Source organism: Anarhichas minor, unplaced genomic scaffold (genome assembly GCF_050575085.1).
Source record: "Anarhichas minor isolate MPS153535 unplaced genomic scaffold, ASM5057508v1 ptg000024l, whole genome shotgun sequence".
In the NCBI taxonomy this organism is placed as follows: domain Eukaryota; kingdom Metazoa; phylum Chordata; class Actinopteri; order Perciformes; family Anarhichadidae; genus Anarhichas; species Anarhichas minor.
This window is the reverse complement of record NW_027466470.1, coordinates 16214460-16233418: the sequence shown is the minus strand read 5'-3', so window position 1 is coordinate 16233418 and position 18959 is coordinate 16214460. Positions and strand designations below refer to the sequence as shown.

At 43.1% G+C, this 18959-nt stretch overlaps 2 protein-coding genes across 12 annotated transcripts in view; one reads left to right on the top strand and one right to left on the bottom strand.

Moving 5' to 3' along the window:
• pbx1a (pre-B-cell leukemia homeobox 1a) overlaps positions 1–13627 on the bottom strand; it is a 78791-nt gene extending 65164 nt beyond the window's left edge. For 2 of the 11 annotated variants that reach the window (XM_076097717.1, XM_076097720.1), the window contains exons 1-2: positions 13456–13627; positions 6745–6839 (exon numbers count right to left, since the gene is read on the bottom strand). The gene's annotated coding sequence lies outside the window, so the exon portion shown is untranslated. The other 9 variants (XM_076097723.1, XM_076097725.1, XM_076097721.1 and 6 more) reach the window with 8 other exon arrangements.
• glula (glutamate-ammonia ligase (glutamine synthase) a) lies at positions 9159–12995 on the top strand. The gene is made up of 7 exons (XM_076097728.1): positions 9159–9306; positions 10020–10207; positions 10307–10468; positions 11199–11345; positions 11429–11556; positions 11649–11848; positions 11973–12995. Exons 2-7 carry the CDS (start codon positions 10042–10044, stop codon positions 12283–12285), a joined length of 1116 nt encoding a protein of 371 aa, XP_075953843.1. The 5' UTR covers positions 9159–9306; positions 10020–10041; the 3' UTR covers positions 12286–12995.
• Positions 13628–18959: the final 5332 nt, after the last annotated feature.

The window sequence follows — 18959 nt, the reverse complement described above, 5'->3', positions numbered from 1 at the left end:
GGCCCTGGAGTCTAGGGGCTATATCATCTGGGGTTCCGATGTAGACAGTGGATATCTGGGCCAAGACTTCTCTTTCCGTGTGCTGCTCATTGTTTACGGTCCGATTAGCAACTTGAGATGCGAGACTGGAGTTGGAGTTGAGAGACGACGTGTTCTACCAGATTGTTTCACAAGTATTCAGTTTAACCTGCAGAGATGATGGACAGTTTAAAAAAAAAAAGTCTTTTTAAGAACTTATTGCCTGCACTCTTTTTCCTTGTCAAAATCCTGGCGCCTACATTACCCACTCAATCTCCGGCGGTTCTGTCTGCGATTCAGGTGTGTTATGCTAGTAGCAGCTAATGTAGCCTCCAGCTGCTAGCCTCAAGCAGAAAATGAGGAGCGGGCTAGAGGTGGAGTTCGGTGGAGTTCCCTTTAAGTTCCTAAAGTTTTATTATGCAACTTCCATGTTGCAACAGACGGGCTGGCACTTGAAAACAAATTCACATTAATTCTGTAAATAAAATATAATTCCATTGAAGTCTTTTATTATGAAAGGCTTTAAAAGTAATCCTTTCAGTGTAAGATGGTTTTCCACCATTGTTTTATGCTCAGGGTATTACCTAACGAACTGTGATGTCAGTAATGTTCTAAAAATGTATTTGGGTATTTGTACAACAGTGACAATTGTATTAATAGGAGAAAGAGGCTCATGGAGGCCCAGGTTTCTGTGTGGTATGCCACTGCAAAGAGACATAGTACAGAGTGCTGTGAGAAAACAACAACCTGAGGACCCAGCATTGATTTCATATATAATTTATTTCAGTGCAGACAGGGGTTTGAGCAAAGGGAGGGTCTTAAGCACTTGGGTTGTTTTTCTTGAGTCCTTCGGGCTGGGAGGGAAGGATCACGGGGTGAGGAGTCAAGGGGAGGACAAGGTGACTGATTGAGCTGAGGCATTAGGTCAGCGTCGGGCAGCTGAATCAAACCCAAGCAAGACCCTCCTCACAACTAACTATAATCAAATACATCATCCGGCTCCGTCAACACATGTGTCGAGCTGGACGCTATATCACTTCCACATGTGCACATTTCCGAGCTATGCAGCAGCACACATTAGCTGCCTTATCAGCACGCAGCTCAAGGCAGAGCACTGACAAAAGCGGCGTTTCGGCGGAATAACGGCTGCATGAAATCAATCTGTGAGTTTCAAAAGGTTACAATGTGCATAGAAACCATATCATTTCTGAAAGGGTCCTCAAAGAGAAATTCAACAACAGGACATTAATTGGAAACGGGCGAACACGAGTTGAGTTGTTTTGAAATTCAAAACGTGTGTGCTTTACACATTAGCCAGATAATTAATGTGCTGCAATCATCACTAGTCGCAATGGGGATGAGAATTAATCTACACCAATAGCTCCATTTCAAAGAAAATGTATCACAAAGTACATGATTCTTTTCAGTATTCTTTCGACATTCATCCACAGTATTTTGAATCCGGAATTCAATTATGCGGAACACCTGAACAAACAATATCTCACAGCCAATTATTCAGCGCCTCGGAGACCATTGGCAAACAAATTAGCAATGTTAATGTGAGAGAGTGTCTTGATATTTTTGGCTGTGTGCGCTTACAAAAGGCAGCCGCACAGCTCCCCCACTCTCTCTTTGCTCTTTGCGTCTATTGTTGACTGATGAATTAAACAGATTGGACTTGATTTGAGGATTAAAAAAAAATAATATTCAGGTGCTAGTCTGCTCCCTCTTCCTCAGACAAGAGTCATCTTCAGACTGCGATCGCAGCGTTCCGGTATTGTCAGAAGCGTCTAGATTGTAAAAAATGATCTATTTAAGCTTCAGTTGGAGCAGTGCTACTCTGCTTGACATTTCAGCTTCCAGACAGAACAATGAAAAGCTACCGCGAGATATCTTGGCAAGGCTATTGCCTTGTGTATTGATTGGGCAAAGACCCAACATCCCCTCACTAAAAAGAGATTAAAATATCAGACTTGTCTAAGACATTTATGGAGTCTGTGACCTCAGCCAATGCTAAAGTGGAGTACATACATCATAGTCCATCTCTGTGAGCTACACTGAGTCTTGAGTAGCACTGACAGAGGGAGAGAGAGAGAGAGAGAGAGAGAGAGAGAGAGAGAGAGAGAGAGAGAGAGAGAGACTGAACATTCAACTGCATTTCCATGGTCTGATGCGGAGTGGATTTAGCTAGGAGTCGTAGGTGTAAATCAACTTAGTTGCTGTTTCATTAAAAATGCACACCACGTTGTTGCATGTAAATGTTTAACACTGTGAGCTGTTGTCAGGGATGCTTCTCTTGCTCCTCCTTTTTTTTCTTTTTTTTTGGGGGTTAAAATGGACGAGATAGATTCTGTGGGAAAGGCAGGGAGACAAAAGCGTGAAAGATGTGTGTGTATCCATTCACAGCTCCAGAGGACCTTCATTACAGAGCAAGCAGGTCCTGTCAACGTCTTTTCATTACATGGTCCCATATATCCACCCCTGGTGTCCAAACGGTCCGCTCTGTCGCCTGTCAAGAAAAGGCACTCTCGGGGAAAGTCCTCCTATCTCCCCGATCCCCCTCACCACGCCTGATTCCAGACTGCGAGGCGGGAGAGGCCAGGCAGAAAGGGAGGAATCGTGTTTGCCATCAACAGCTCAAGAGAGTAGTATGGCAGCAAGATTGATGACACCCTCCCTGAAAGTAACAAAAGAACTCCTGTGCACGAGGGCCCGCTTATGGGGCTTGATAGAGTTGTCATCCTCTTAATAAACAGCTCTGATATGTCAGCGGCAGTGGCAGCGGGGACTACACCATGCTCACCCACCAAGCCATGGGCAGGACCACCTACTGGCATCACGGCACACACACCCGTGGGCAATCTCTCCATACGGAGGCGCCTGTGGGCGTTAGCAGGGCGATTACTGGAGAGGAATAAATAAATGACAAAAACATTCCCGTCTCTTGATTTCATTACCGAACGTAAACTATGCAACAACATCTGCGGATGAAAACATGTTATTTTTGTTGTGGTTGAGTTTATCTGTGCAGCGTAAACAAGTGGCTTTTTTTTTTCTTCATGAATGTGGGAGGAAAGAGTCGGCTCCAGAACACATTAAAACAGGCGGGCAATCAGCTTTCACTGAGGGGATGGCGTGTGCTCACAATGCAAATAAAAACCACAATATTCTGAGTTTACAACAAGCTCACGCAAGAGTGTGGGTACTTTTTACGCAATACAAGAACAAACAAGACATTAGCCCACACAATGCCGAATGTCCATTGCGATTGACACACCGGCACAAACAAGCAAGAAGCCTTGAAAAATGACGAAGCAATTCTTAAAGGAATTGACATTTTAAAGAAATAGACTTATTCGCTGTCTTGCCAAGAGTTAGATGAGAGGATTGATCCGTTCAGGAGATGGTTAGTAAAATGAGGGACAAATCACACAGCATCCTGCCGGCTTACCCGGTAAAGCTAATGATAGCCCACATTATTTGTTTGCTAAGCTACTTTGTTGACATTCAATAGCTTCTATTATTGTCAATACAATGACCGACTGGAAGATTTTGTGATATTAATTTGTCGGCCAGTTTGTAATGCTCTTGTTTGACCTCATGCTGCAATAAAAAAAAATGTAAGGGTTTATATAAGTTAATAAAACTAACCAAATGAATGCAGTATACCAGTTAATAAAGCATAATACAAACATTTCCTTTTAATATTTGGGCATTAATTCTAAATCAAAATAAAGGCTGCACATTTCATCAGCTGCAGACATCCCATATGAATTTGAGAGACCAAGATGACAATCACACAAATTCATGCCGGAGAAAATGGAGCAAAAAAATCATTTTATATAGTCTGCCACTTACAATATTCACTTATTTTTCACCAGAAACGTTGTTGTCTCTGTCACGATTCAATCTGCAGCACACTCCCCCACACGCTGTATAATACCTAGTTAAAGCCAGCAGGGTGTGAAATGGTATTTGGAAGTAAATGAAACTGACTATGAAACAGTGGAGTTGGGAGATATTGCCATGTCAAGATGACAGACAAGTCCTGGAATGGAGCAAAAAAGTTATTATCCCAAAGAAGAGCAAGGCCGGATTAAATATAACCCATGATGCCTCACGCTGCTCTGCCCTCATCCCCGCCGATACCGCCGAGAGAATAGAGACAAAAATCACAAAAAAAAGGCAAGAATCCGAGCAGCAGCTTGTGCTTCTGCTGAGTTTCATTTGAAAGATCAATGGTATTTCATGCCGCCGTGCCAATAAGTGTTATTGCGAAGTGTTTGGTTATTGATGCTCCGTACAAAGTGTTTTGAAGGAGCTTTAGAGGAACACAATCCCTCGAGGCTCCTCCTGGCCTGATTTACAGCCGAACCGATGAGTCACAGAGGACATGCTGAGCATCGAAATAGCGACAAGAATGTTGTCAGCCTTATTAATTTTTAAGGTAGAGTGTTAGTAGAGGACATGATGATATATGACGGCCGAGGGATCGCAGGGGTTAGGGCCTAAAATGTTATAAGGTTGATGGGGTGAAGGCGTGAGATCTACCGAGGGTTATTCATCGGCCTCTGTGCTGAATGACCGAGCTGCAAACCAGCAGGTGGGTTATTCAAGTCTGGAGAGAAGTTCGTTGCGCCCTTTCCTTAAAAATCCTTTTCTCAGAATATACAGATCTACAATACAGATCCATTGGAAGAGGCACATGGTCGAAAACATACTTCATTTGTATCTCTTGCTTCAAAAGCTCTCCTCGAGATAATATATTAAAATCATTGCTAAAGATAGCGCCACTGTACCCGGCCCTCTCCCTGTAGTTCCCTCTATGGAGGTCTTCTATTATATTTTGACAAACCAGCTTCATTATATCACACAAGACTGGACATGTGTTATTAAACATGCCAGATGAAGTCCTATGTTGGTCGCTGCTGCCCTCTGCTGGTAAATCAAGTGATTCTCTAAAACTAACAAAGCTCAGTTTTTTTAACAATACTCTGCATTAATGCTGAAACGCACTCATCTGCATTATTAGTAAACTGATTTTGCAACATATTAGGACTACCAGTTTTTTTGTTGAATGCTTGGACAGTGATGATTAGCACAGCATCCACCAAGCGTAACTAAAACAACAGCCACTACTCACTTAAGGAAAACAAACTTGTGTTTTTACTTTATCTTCAAGCCATTTAACCACCAATTGTGTTCATCCTGCTGCAAATCTTTGTCATTTAAGGAGACTCACGTTCAAGTAGAGTCAGTTGCCAAATGTATCAAACAGTGAATTTCACAATGGCATTGATGAAAAAGCTGTACTTAAAGAGGATGGGTCACATCATGGCCAAGTGGCTGACAGTGAAATGAATTACTTCAAATCATGCAATCCAAAACAGAAAAACTACTAGTGAAAACATAATAGCAATGATTAAACTGTTCTTTCTGAAAGTTTACAGTCTCCATTTGCCCATGCTTTCAACACGCGTCTGTTTACAGAGGGTGTCACACAAGGAAGAATGAATCAAGGCACCGCCCACAGAGATGTTTCCCCGTCCAGTCATTCTTTTTCAGTGTTGGAAATATACGGCATCATTCTTGAAATCAAAGAGGAGTCCTCTGAGCTCTCTGCCCCGGGAGAAAGACTCATTTGCGTTGATGTGTTTATCTGCGTCCGGATAATGAGCACGATAAGGTGAGATGGGGGACAAATCCACGAGATGTAAACGCAGAGAGAGACTACTTCAAGTCACTTCAAGTTGTATTATGAAGCGACAAGTGTCATCATATCAAAGTGACTGATGAGACTCGTACCGACAGTCACCACAGATTCCAACAGTATCAGCAAGTCTGCGCTCTGCACTGGTGTGTTCTGGTTGAAATGTCTACACAGCACATGACATTACCCAGAGCTTGAGACATAGAGCAGAGTTAAAGCATATGGGGATAATTATTTCAGCTTTATGATGATGAATGGCCCGGTTACATAAACCTGTTGATGTCGTTTTTTTATGCAAACAGACACACTGACTGCATTTAAACCCCACATTATTTTAGCATTTCAAAATAATGTTAAATTAGGCACAAGAAATAATCATATTACATGGTCTAAATTCATTTCTCCTCTAAACAACCAAATTTATTATTTTCTTTCTCGGCTACCTTTATTGGACATATTTAATTTCACTGAAGTTCTGCTTTCTGTTATAATGCAGATAAAGTGACGGTTTTGGCCTAATGAGAAAATAATGCCATTTGTTAGAGATAAGGTTTGATGAGAAAGATATCTAGGCCTGACAAGACGTCTGGAAGTATCTCCCCAAAGTACTTCTTCTCTGTATCCTTCTCACACTTTAACTCTCCACATACATCACGTCCCTTCGGTTCCTCGTGGTGTCCTCTCTCTGCATTAGGCCACGTTTCGCTGAAAACTCACGACAGACTGGTGCAGCAGCTTGCGTGGTGCCTTCAGGCGAATGTGACGAGACTGAGATGTGAGAACTCAACATGTTTTTGTCTGAGAGCGACAAGTCACTTAACATGGGCTGTGATGTCATCGTCCACCGGGAATAATTTGATTATTTTAATGCGTGACATCCAACGTGATATTTATAATTACTGGAAAGATATTCTTATCATCATCATGATATTGATTTCAAACATACTGCCCAACTTTAAGAAAAATAATTTTCAACAACAAATATTTTGATTGAAAACTGGTCTTTTTGGTCTTACTTGTCTTTGTCTACTGCAGGTAGATGGACCATCTCCTCCTCCATCTGCTGCTCTGGAGTTCTGAGTCCATCGGGTGGTGCTGTCCATCCACTGACCTGCAAAACAAAACAACAGAAAGTTGCTCAGGAGGATCATTTTATAATGTAATACAATGTTTTTTAGTCCATCACAGATGCAGTTTTAATCAATAGTTACGAGTACGTTAGAAAGATTTTGTCATCCTGATACTAAAAATACATTAGAGGGAGCCAGAACCAATTCAAACACAAAACAAAAGGTTAAAGGGCACATTATCAGATGTATGACAGTGGATTCCAAATTAATTAAATGTTATTCTGTGTCCATGTTTTTTCAAATATGACAGTTAAATGGGTTAATATTAATACTAGAATGTTGTCGCTGAATTCCCTTGGCAGACTTCCTGCTAACTAGTTTGAATCCAGGGCACAACATTGCCAGAGGGCTGCAGGCTGATAAGATACATGTTTGCGGTCGTGGTTCATTTAATCATCTACTGATTCACGACACACACACAACCAAATACGCTGCAACACCAGCCGTGTCCAGAACCTGCTGCAGAGCTTGGGTGGGGACATCTGCTGTCTTTAGAAGCAGTTTCAAAGACATGTCCAGTCCAGCTCCTGCCACAGTCCCAGATGGTGCAGCATGGTGTTTTAGCCCGGGGCCCTGAGAAGGTTATCATGAAGAACCCCAGCCAGTGTATCAGCAAGAGATCCTGGGGCGTTTTTTCCACACTGTCTCCTCATCCTTGTCCAGGGTAACCACAACAACACACCTGTCCGTTCACGCCTGCAGCCCCACCCTTAATTAAAATCATCTAACAGCTCGAAGCCTCAATGTCAGAGGAAAAAAAAGGCCTGAGGCGACGTCTTCAAACTCTTTGTCATTCAAGTTTGCTTTGCATAGGCCAGGTTATCGAATGAAATGAACCAGTCCAACAATCGTTTCCGTGTGTGTTACATCCCCTTTTGTACCACAGCTGGGAAAACTGAAAACCCAATAGAGGAAAAGCTCACTGCAAATTCAAGCAGAGTCAAGATTCACCTTTATCTGAAGATGAAACACTTACAGCCGGGTGGAAGTGTTCTCCTCCAGGATGACAATGTCTGAGTGACTTGATGAGCATAAATATTGGGAATCATATGTCCTGGCCTTCACAACCACCAGATCCCCACCCAGCTGAACACCTATAGGAGGTTTTGGACGCCCACCAAATTATCAAAACAACAAATGAGGGAGTGGATTTTTGACAATGGTGTTCATCCTTCTAGCACTCACACTGTTATGAAGGCTTGTGGTGTCCCAACACCTCATTTACACACTTGATGTTGTTTTTTCCTTTTAATTTGTCAGCCATCTGTACTGATCTTCAAAGTCACAAAGCAGTCTGAACTACGTCAAAATTGAGTTGATAACAGAATCTGACGTTCAGATACGGTAAGTTTTGTAACGTTAAAGCTACAAAACAAAGCTAAAACTATAGCATTACCCGTGAAGAGGACCGTCAAAACTAGACATAATATCAATTTAGCTAAGCCAGCTATTTAATAATTGAATTAGGCGGTAGCTAAATACAACCATGACAAACAGAAACAGCAGCCATTCTGCCAGTAGTCGTGCTGAAAGATTACCTAGCCTATCTTTAGCAGAGTAGCTAGCATTAGCTGGAACATTAACCAGGCTCCTGAACCCCTCAATTTATTTTTCCTACATCTTAATGATTATCTAGAAGCTAAAGGCCTCAATACACACTAGACACACCAGGTAATTATATTAAAATTAATAACTGAATCAAGTGTGGTGATTCTGCTATCAATAAACCAAAACATCATAGTTCATGGGACAAACACTAATGGTATGTTACAAATCACACTCATTTCAGACAGAGAAGGAGTCAAACACTTCTCTGCCTTGTATGTAAGCATCATAAAGACATAATTTGCATATAACTTGCTCACGTGTGCATTCAGGACTAAACTGGAGCGTACCAGACTATATTTCTTGGTCGGATTACATAACCTCTCCCATCGAAACCAGTGCACGGGCAGTGCCTGACTTCTACCACACGGTGGCGTCTTGCACCGAGAAGCCGGATGTTTTGTGCTGAGGATGTCGTAACGTTACATTTTGTCCCACACGGTCGAGTCCGCCTGCAACAATGAAGCACGTTGTCGAAAAGCCTTCGACACAGCGTCGTTCACACGTTTTTTACTTAGATTATAATTCTTTACATCGCGTCTACATGTGATGGTGAGGGTGCACACACACACACAGACACACGCAGTGGGTTGGCTCGCACTGGCAGCACGCGGCTGAGTTCCTGTGAACGTTAGGGGGCGTTGCGTTCAGCTTTCGGTCCAATGGAGGACACATGGTGCCGTCCCTCCGACCAATCAAAGAGACGACGTCCCAGTTCCTGCTCTTATAAATGTTCACGGATCTCGGAAGCTCGGTACCGGAGAATGAGACACACACTAGCGATACCTCCCTCGACAAGACGTCAGTCCTTTAGGTTTTATTTCAATTTCCTCGTTTTCCCAGGTAATTTAACTTATTGTATTTCCGTGTTGTGTGCCTTGTGTAACGTCATCCTGTTGTTGTGGATGCTCAGCGTGTACTCGTTTACCTTTCATTGTTTCTCACGTTAGACAATGAACTCTTAATAACCGTGGTCGTGTATCTCGCCTCGGTCGCTCCGGCTTTTAAACTCCGTCCGCTGTGGCTGCTTTACGTTTAAACGTGATTTAGTTGTCGGTAGAAGGAGCGATGGACTACAACTTGGAAGCCCGATGATGTAACTATGCCTCGCACCGTGTCGGCTAACTATTGTAACTATGGCTACAGGCGGAACGGTAACAGGATGTACAGTAAAGAGGCGGTTTTTTTTAATTTTTTTGCAGCAGTTGTGCGGCTGTTGCCAAGTAATGTGTTCCACGAGGCAGCCTCGTTAAATTCAGCCTGTTAAGTCTTGCACATGCGGTGGCAAGTGGCTTGTCTCTTTGTTTCCAAACTGGGGAGTGTGTGTGTGTAGGGGGGGGGGGGGGGTAGAAATGTGACTTATTTTACGTCCTCAACGCGTTTTTCATCCCCGCTCCTTTCTGGAAGAGGAGACAATGGTGCTGTTTTTGTGGGAAGAGGGGGAGGGCGGGGGGTTGCGCCCCCCCCCCCCCCAAAAAAAAGAAAAAGCCCTGTTACGCAACATGAGCTCCAGAGCGCACCCAGGTCTCATATCTTGCTCTTCTTCTCCTCCTCAGGTGTTTTATAGTAGGAAATAAGATGGCCATGTCTGCCAGTGCCACGTTGAGTAAAGCTGTCAAGCAGCATTACATGGAGCTCCCTCAGGGGGATAAGGTCCAAGCCATGTATATCTGGATCGATGGAACCGGAGAGGGGCTCCGGTGCAAAACCAGGACGCTGGATTCTGAGCCCAAAAGCATTGACGGTAAGCAGCCCCTTGAATCTTCCTGAAACTACCATATAGATGATGCCTTAAGTCCTCCAGTTCAAACCACCCCCCCCAATCCTCTTCCTCCTCTTGCAGATCTTCCCGAGTGGAACTTCGATGGCTCCAGTACAAAGCAGTCTGAGGGCTCCAACAGCGACATGTATCTGCTTCCTGCTGCCATGTTTCGGGATCCATTCCGCAAAGACCCCAACAAGCTGGTCCTGTGTGAGGTGCTCAAGTACAACCGCAAACCTGCAGGTAACAAAGAGCAGCTGTAGAGTTTATTATTTTAATTGTAATGAATGGAATAATGGAGCCATGTAGCAGAAATGGAAACAATAAAAAATGCTTTCCTTCTATAAGAGACTACTTAACATCATTTAAAAGATGTTGTAACGGGAGTATGCCTAACTAAACATGACTCAGACTTGCAATGCATGATGGGAGGAAAATTACTTGGTCGGGGGTTAGAAATGTCTAATTGTTCAAAAAATATATATTGAGTATGTCTAGTTGCTATCATCTTAATATGTTGACTAAAACAAGCACGTGGCTCCCCTCAAACTATCAATCTACTCAAATATTGAATTAAGCCTGGCTATGTTTCATTCGTTAAATGGCACACAGTTGCATACGCACACATTCCCATACTTTGATGACACAAGTTAACTAATTGGCATGTGCTCATTCATTATGTGCATACACACCGATTCGGAGGTTGAGGCTTGTTCCTGTAGAAGTGATGGGAATTTATTTTAACGCTGAATAATTTCCGTTTCATACACAACAATAACGGCTTAAAAGGACGTGCCACGCTCTGTCTCTATAGGACCCTAAAGCAAATTTTGAAATTGTTTCATACCGTACCAAAGTACTACTTGTATAATTTGCTATTTAGAGGACTTTAAAGATGCTTTGCATAACTTGATTTGACTGTACTGGTGTCAGCCTACTAATCGTTTTATTTTTTTTTTTTTTGTTCTTACAGAAACCAACCTTCGAATCACATGCAGCAAGATAATGGAGATGGTGGAGGACCAGCATCCCTGGTTCGGCATGGAGCAGGAGTATACCATTCTAGGCACAGACGGACACCCTTTTGGCTGGCCATCCAATGGTTTCCCTGGACCACAAGGTAAGCAGCCAAGTGTTGAGTTGTTGTGCATAGAAAACCTAGATCAATGTCTGGATGGTTTTTATTAATGAATGCCTTTACAGGTCCATACTACTGTGGCGTGGGAGCTGACAAAGCCTATGGCCGAGACATAGTGGAGGCCCATTATAGAGCTTGTCTGTATGCTGGAGTCGACATCTGTGGCACAAATGCAGAAGTGATGCCTGCTCAGGTAACGATTAAGAACCTAATCCATGTTTGGACGTTCAGGTGTTTTTCAAACAGCCAGATCAAAGTGTAACTGTACTGTACTTGTGTATCCAGTGGGAGTTCCAGGTCGGGCCTTGTGAAGGGATCAACATGGGTGATCATCTCTGGGTGGCGCGCTTCATCCTGCACCGTGTCTGCGAAGATTTTGGCGTAATCGCCTCATTTGACCCCAAGCCGATCACTGGCAACTGGAACGGTGCCGGCTGTCATACAAACGTCAGCACGAAGGAGATGAGGGAAGACGGTGGATTGAAGTGAGTGTCAAAAGCATCATGGTTGAGTTGACTCTGCTGATTTACTGCAGTTTTTTTTTTTTTTTCCCTTGCGTGCATGATTTTAAACATTTCTGATGGGAATCCTGTCATTTCTTGCCCTCAGAGCCATTGAAGAGTCCATTGAGAAGCTCGGGAAGAGGCACAGCTATCACATCCGTGCCTATGACCCCAAAGGGGGGCTCGACAACGCCCGCCGGCTCACCGGCCGCCACGAAACTTCAAATATCCACGAATTCTCCGCAGGCGTGGCCAACCGCGGCGCCAGCATCCGCATCCCTCGTAACGTCGGCCAGGAGAAGAAGGGCTACTTCGAGGACCGCCGCCCGTCGGCCAACTGTGACCCGTACGGTGTGACGGCGGCCCTGATCCGCACCTGTTTGCTGAACGAGGAGGGAGATGAACCTGCGGATTACTAGATCCACAACTCTATGAAATGACTCCCACTGTCCTCCTGACTTTATCTTTTCTTTACACTTGTACTGTATTTTATTTTCTCTCTCCCACTGAGATGATCTTTAACCTGCAATTAATGGCTTAAAGTTGGCTGGTCAACTTAAAACATGACAAGGTAATGATAGCCTTGGTAGTTATGTGCTGGTGATGGCAGGGTACGTCTTTCCCCTCGTCTTTAGAAGGGATCTGCTTTTGTAACGGTTTTATAGCCCAGATCTTCCCCTTTTCTGTTTGTCGGTGACTAAAATGAACTAAAGCACACGGGGACCCTGAAGAGTAGAGCTGCTAAAGGCTGGGCAGCATGTGTAACTTAATAAAGATCTGACTAGTTCATGTACTGTTTAAAAAAAAAAAAAAAGAGAGAGAAATCTGTTGACCTGCCTTTTCACGTATCCAGTTACTAATTCTTTATGACGTGTATTTTTAAATGGCAATGTTTGTCTTCAGATTTTGACACACAGGGTCAACTTGTATGGTACACTTTGTAGATGTCTGTACCCAGATGTATGTTGTTCAAATGTGGTGGATCTGTCCATAATGCCATTTGTAGATTTCCTCAAGGAGTTTTATCCTTTTGTTAACAGCGATATTGTAATGCACATGATTTGGTAACTCATGTTTACTGGACCTGGTGCTTTTTATTGATACAGTTAAAACTTTTATTTTACCACAACATTGGTTGTCTGACTCTTTACTTCAATACTTAAAAGTATAGTTTTGGCAAATCTGCTTTCCAAGAGCTGGAGAACACCGATGCCACGGTATGCGATCAATATTAGACTAGAGCTAGCGGCTGGTTAGCTTAGCATAAAGACTGGAACCAGGGAGAAACATTGATTCTAAAGTTTATGGATTAACACAAATGTTACCCTTCAGACCGAGCCACGCTCTCACCCATGTTTTCCATCTTAATACTAAGCAAGCTGGTGGCTGATCTGGAGATCAATGCTGCAAATAAATAAATGATGGAACAGACTTCCCCACAACAACTTGTGGACACCATTTAAACAAGTATCTAGATGGCCAAAGTAGAAGCTCGTCTAAAACGCTCACACTTGTAAAAGCTTACCAAACAGCTGGCGACAACATTTTTACAGCAGTAAACATGAACAAAAAAACTCAACCGCGCTTACGTTTGCCAAATGTTCTGATGTGTCAGTCTGGCTGCCATCTTGGCAGGAGCTCAACAGCGTCTTTGTGCTGGCTGGTTTGTAGGCTGTAACTGGAGACTGGTGTTCGGAGTGTTATGCTCCTTCACTGGCACGACAGCCTGAAGTGCTGTGTCATAATCATCACCTCGTGACTGTTGTGGCTGAGAATGAAACGTACATTGTCTGGATCCCATTATCAGCTAAAAGAACAAACTAGACCAGCAAGTTCACAAGGCAGAAATAGTTGTATCTTTGAGTTTGGTTCCCACTGTATGGGACTGCGGGATTTAGGGTGAATTTCTACCAGTAAAAAAAATCGAGAAATACTTTTAGTGGCAAATACAGGTGCAATTGTACAAAAGTGTAACTGATATGCTAATGCGAATATGTCCTGCATACCTAAGCATATAGTGCCAGCACATGTCGTGTGACCAAGCTTTGCAGCCTGCTAAGAAGAAATGTGCCAATTCAGCACTATTTTATGTCAAAGCTGTCTTCATGAAAGAGTTGTGAGTCAGAACCTCACGGATATAAACGTAGTGAAGGGATGCTTTGTTTCCTTATCGACAACAGGGAGACATTCCAAACTAGAAAAGACAACACGCTCCATTCACGTTTAGACATTGAAGACTGTACTGGATCCCTAATGTAGATTATTAAAAAAAAAAAGGAAAGACTAGGACAGCACTCCAGTTTCGATTTAACTATTAATATAATATTGGCAATATTACAAAGGGAAATTGGAAAGCTGTCCTTGTCTTACTTTTTCTTTTTAATCAACCAGACGTCCACACATCCTCATTTCATGGGACAAACATTTACTTCACTCGCTCCATTTGGGGGAAGGGCAACGTAAGTTTGCTTTGAGACCTTTCCCCTACATCCCGACTGGCCTCACAACAGCACGCTGGTCAGCTCACTGATTGGATATGCCAGGGACGAGTTAACCAATCATAAAATTGAGCTCAGGTTCAGTCCTGTTTCAGAGGACGTTGGCTGGCCTGAAGCCAACACATGTACTCTAACGTTTTTTTTTCTCCAAAATCTCCGTAAACATAAACTGTTGTGTCATTCTGTGTCTGACTTTGCAGGTTCCTAGAGTTTGGGTATGGTCATCGTGTACAGAGCTGTGGGACAGAATGCAAAGTTTGGAGAGCAGTTTAAAAAGTAGCAGGAAACAACACTACTTTAAAGGAATACTTCACCCTCAAAATGACCGTTTGTATATCAATGACTCACCCCCTACTCCCTTGAATGGAGTGAGTGATTTATATACAAATGGTCATTTGGGGTTGAAGTATTCCTGTGATACTTCATGACATAATTCCAAAGTAATCTCTACAACGGGGCTAATGTGTCAGAAATATTCTTCATCCGTACTTCTATTTCTGCCTACATTCATGCAGAAACCGTGGTGCAGTTCAGACAGCAAATGGTGTAGGAAGAGAGCAGTAAATGCAGTTAAACTGCCATGCACCAAAAACAGAACCCAAACATAGACCCACATCCAAAAACTCCATCCACATGCTACACGCAATTACAGGGAAATTAAACTGGCCACACACACTGCACTACAGCCCATCATTCCCAGTAAAACGTCCTACATTCACAATCTCAAACCGGGACACAATGTTCTTTTCCCCCAACCTACCCCCACATCCCCCCTGTACTGATATTCTTTCATATCCCTTTGACCACGTGGCTAGTCAAAACATTACCAAAAGGCCATTAACCTCAATCCCTCCCTCCATCTTCCATTTATATATTTGACAGAAACCCTGCATGGATCTGTTGCATTCAGCCTCATTGAACACTTGATTGTGAAATGCCCTCGCAGGATGTGGGGAGTTTACTACCTCGCTACAATCTGTGAAAAGCACCTAATGACATTCAGTCACCGTCTTAACTCCCTTCCACTTCCTTCGCTGCAAAGCCCAATTAGAGGGGGGGGGGGGGGGGGCGGGGGGGCTTCGATTTGCATGCAGAATCCAAACCACCCACCGCCTGGGAAGCTCAAACGATGGGGAGACACTGGACAAAGGATGGAGAGGGATGCTGCCCTGTTGCTATGACAACCACCGGAATGTACAGGCTGGATTGTGGTTCCTGTGTGGAGTGGGGAAAAAAACAAAAACGCATGTTATGTAAGGACGGGGAAAAAAAAACATGAAATGGGGTCTCATAAATGGAGCTGCACAATAACCCCCCCGGGCCAAACACAACGTTAAGATGCTAGTCAGTAAGCACGCACTCACACTACGGACTCACACACTGCAGACGCCCTCCGGTTTTGTACAATTTCATTACATATTATTAAAAATAATGACGTAAAAATAGCACACGGTGCTGCAAGAAAAACAGCGCGTGCACGGAGCGTCTCTCGCTTGTAAAGGTTGAGGCTTTGCTGTCCGTGCATCTACGGCATGATCTCTCCTCACTTGTGCTGTGTTGTTGTGTAACACACCGTACTAGTTCAAACCAGTACTGGCTCTTCTTTTCTACAATGTGCAACAAAGGAAGGGGACTCTGTATTAAAGCCATGTTTGATGCTCATGGCCAAACCCATGCCGGATGAGGGAATTATGAAATGCTGCTTAGAAAGGACAATTGTAGCGTGTTGTTTTGCGCAAGAAAGAGGTGGAGGGGGAATGTCAGAGGAGGACAACGTTGTCTCTTGGCTCATTAATTGGCAAGAAGCATGTATAATCCTATTAAAGAGAAAAAAAAGACAACGTGATGAGTTTGGGCATATCTGAGGGGGTTTTGAATTATTTTTAACCACAAAAGTGACACAAATGTTGCTGTTTTTTTGTGATGGATAAATAACCAAATCTTGTTTCATAGAACAACCTGTCTTGCAGAATCCTTTCTCCCACTGATTACACGTGCATGTGTCAACCCTTGGAACACATGTGGAAACCCAGCGCTGTCTGCAGGGGTAGAGAATAACAAGTTGCTGCATGTTTACCTCCACGGTGCGGTCACAGGTTCACAGGGCTCGGTGTTTTCACACAGACAGATGCGGTGCCCTGACTGTGGAGGCATCCTGATTGGCTGATCACTCGAGTGGGATTGGGCTGATGTTAGATCCCCCCCTCTAGCCACTCGTGCTTACCTGCGCCGTGATTGGTCACGCTATTATGTATGACACAGTGACACAGTTTTTTGTGGTGTAGTGCTGCAGAGCAGACACAGTTATTGTTTCTCTCAGACTGCAGATAGATAGTCAGAACAGATCAACGTGTGTTGTTTAGTGTATTGGGGTAAATTAAGTTTTTATAGAAAATCAGCCGTCTGAGTTGTGTTTATGGCCTTCTTGTGTAAGTAATACAAGCTGTCAATGTGGATTAAAGCACAGATACCTGCTCCGCTGGTTATAATCCAAAGCATTAAGGATTATGAGCGTGGTTATAATTAACCAAGCTCTGTCATTTTAGCTCACAAACAGTTCCGCTCAGCTTCACAAAAGTTCAAACAGTCCACACTTCCATGACTTGAATAGTTGGCAGGGTGGATGGCCAGATGCCAGCAGTGACGCCAAACTCCCAAGGAGTGCTCCCCTCCCCCCAAAAGCCTCCTGCTGATTTATCTGCAGGGGTTGTCCCTTCTTTAACACACAAAACAATGAGTGACCCGCAACCCCACTCCCCTATCCCGAGTAAAACACATCCATGGTAACAGTAGAACAGCTTCAGATAGTACACTTTGTCCTTTTTTTGTTTGTCCTGAGAATCAGTTTTTTATTGTGTAATATGAAACTGTATTGCTTCATGTGGTAGGACTGCACCATGACAGCAGCAGCCAGTATACATAGAAAACAACAGAAATCATGAATATGAAAATGCACTAATGCACTTTACGTAATGAAAATTACGAATATATCCAAGATTCAATTGTATGCATAAATATGTGTAGATATTTTGAATGGGGTTTCTGAATGATTGAATGGTTTAGAGAGGATTTGAATGAAACCTGATGACATGTGGTTAAAAATAAAAGTTTATTTTCTAATTTAAAAAAAGGTTAATTGATCTTAAATTGATCGTTAAAAATCAAGCTTTCTTTGATTTATTTTAAACGTGTTTATTCAAAAAGAGCATTAATTTATGAGCATAAGATAAATAGCATGATAGAGAAAGAAGTCATACATGAAGCCAACAGCTGCCTCTCACATGGCAGCCATTGTACTACGGCTGTTTGCTTAAAAGATTGAACCCCGAACAGGTCAACGTTCTGGGTCAACTTCAGCACTGAATGGACACATCTGCCAGACAGACACTTAACGAACAACACCTACATATTAGGGATGCACCAATCCGACTCTTTCAGTCCTGATTCCGATAGAGCGATCTGATGTTTAATTCATGAGCAGTAGGCCTCACTGTGTGGAAGTGACTGGGGTCATTCTTTTATGTGTAAGGCAACATCAGGCTTGACTTAAACATCGGCTTCTTAACTACGTAAAACAAAATGCAACTGCAATTGTTATTATAATCCCAGTATCTAATGTATACAGTATACAAACAGGATTGAATTGAATAAATCTGCCCTTTTGTCCCCAATGTCCGATCCAGCTCTTTGAGTGAGTATCGGCCCGATACCCAATATCAGTATCGTTGCATGTCTACTTCATAAGAGTCTGCCATGAATTCCTGCACACCAGAGCCGCCCCTGCTTACACCGACACTCAGCGTTAGTCAGAGCTGAACACACCCCTTATTGTTGAATGACACCACACCAGCAGCTAGGCAACGTACTCAGCACTTTGTGCGTCATGTAAAAAGTACTGGCTTACCCTCAGGCTCACCAACAACTAACAGGCAGAGTGCATTATAACGACTATCAGAAAAACAATGTTCTAAGTGTCTGAAATGACTCCCTCATAACTGGCTACTTCCTTACAATTAACACTTTCTACTTCACTATTCTAGTGAATCAAACCTTGTGATGTTGGATATTTTGCGTCATCATCGGGAGTGATTAATTGTTTGTGAGGATTCGTAATGAGGTTAGATATCTTCACAAAGCGCTGCAGCAGAAGTGGACGTTGGAAAATGACTGGATATAATATTTACCACAGTTAGAAAATGACTAAGCCACAATCGCCTATACTTCTTGATAACTGAATGTTTTCAATGTTAGTGCAGTCGGCTCATAGGCCTTCTTGTGCAACACGTTCTCTCTGCCAACTCACATTGTGGTTTGGGTGGTTGTTATGTTGTATAAGCAGCCTTTGTTTGTTCCTTAACTGGTGATACTTGGCTGGGCTACGCACGTTTAGTAACAAAACTACAGTAACATAAATCAAAGTTGACTTGGAAACCAGGGAACCAACAAACACAAGAGTCTGGGAGTTGATACTGTTATTTAAGGTAAAAACTTCCCAAAAACTCGGTACTTTCTTGCATGTCAATGATCATGGGCATCATTTCTTTCATACAGATTAACGTCAATCCTACCACCTGCTGCTGCCCTGCCCCTGTGCC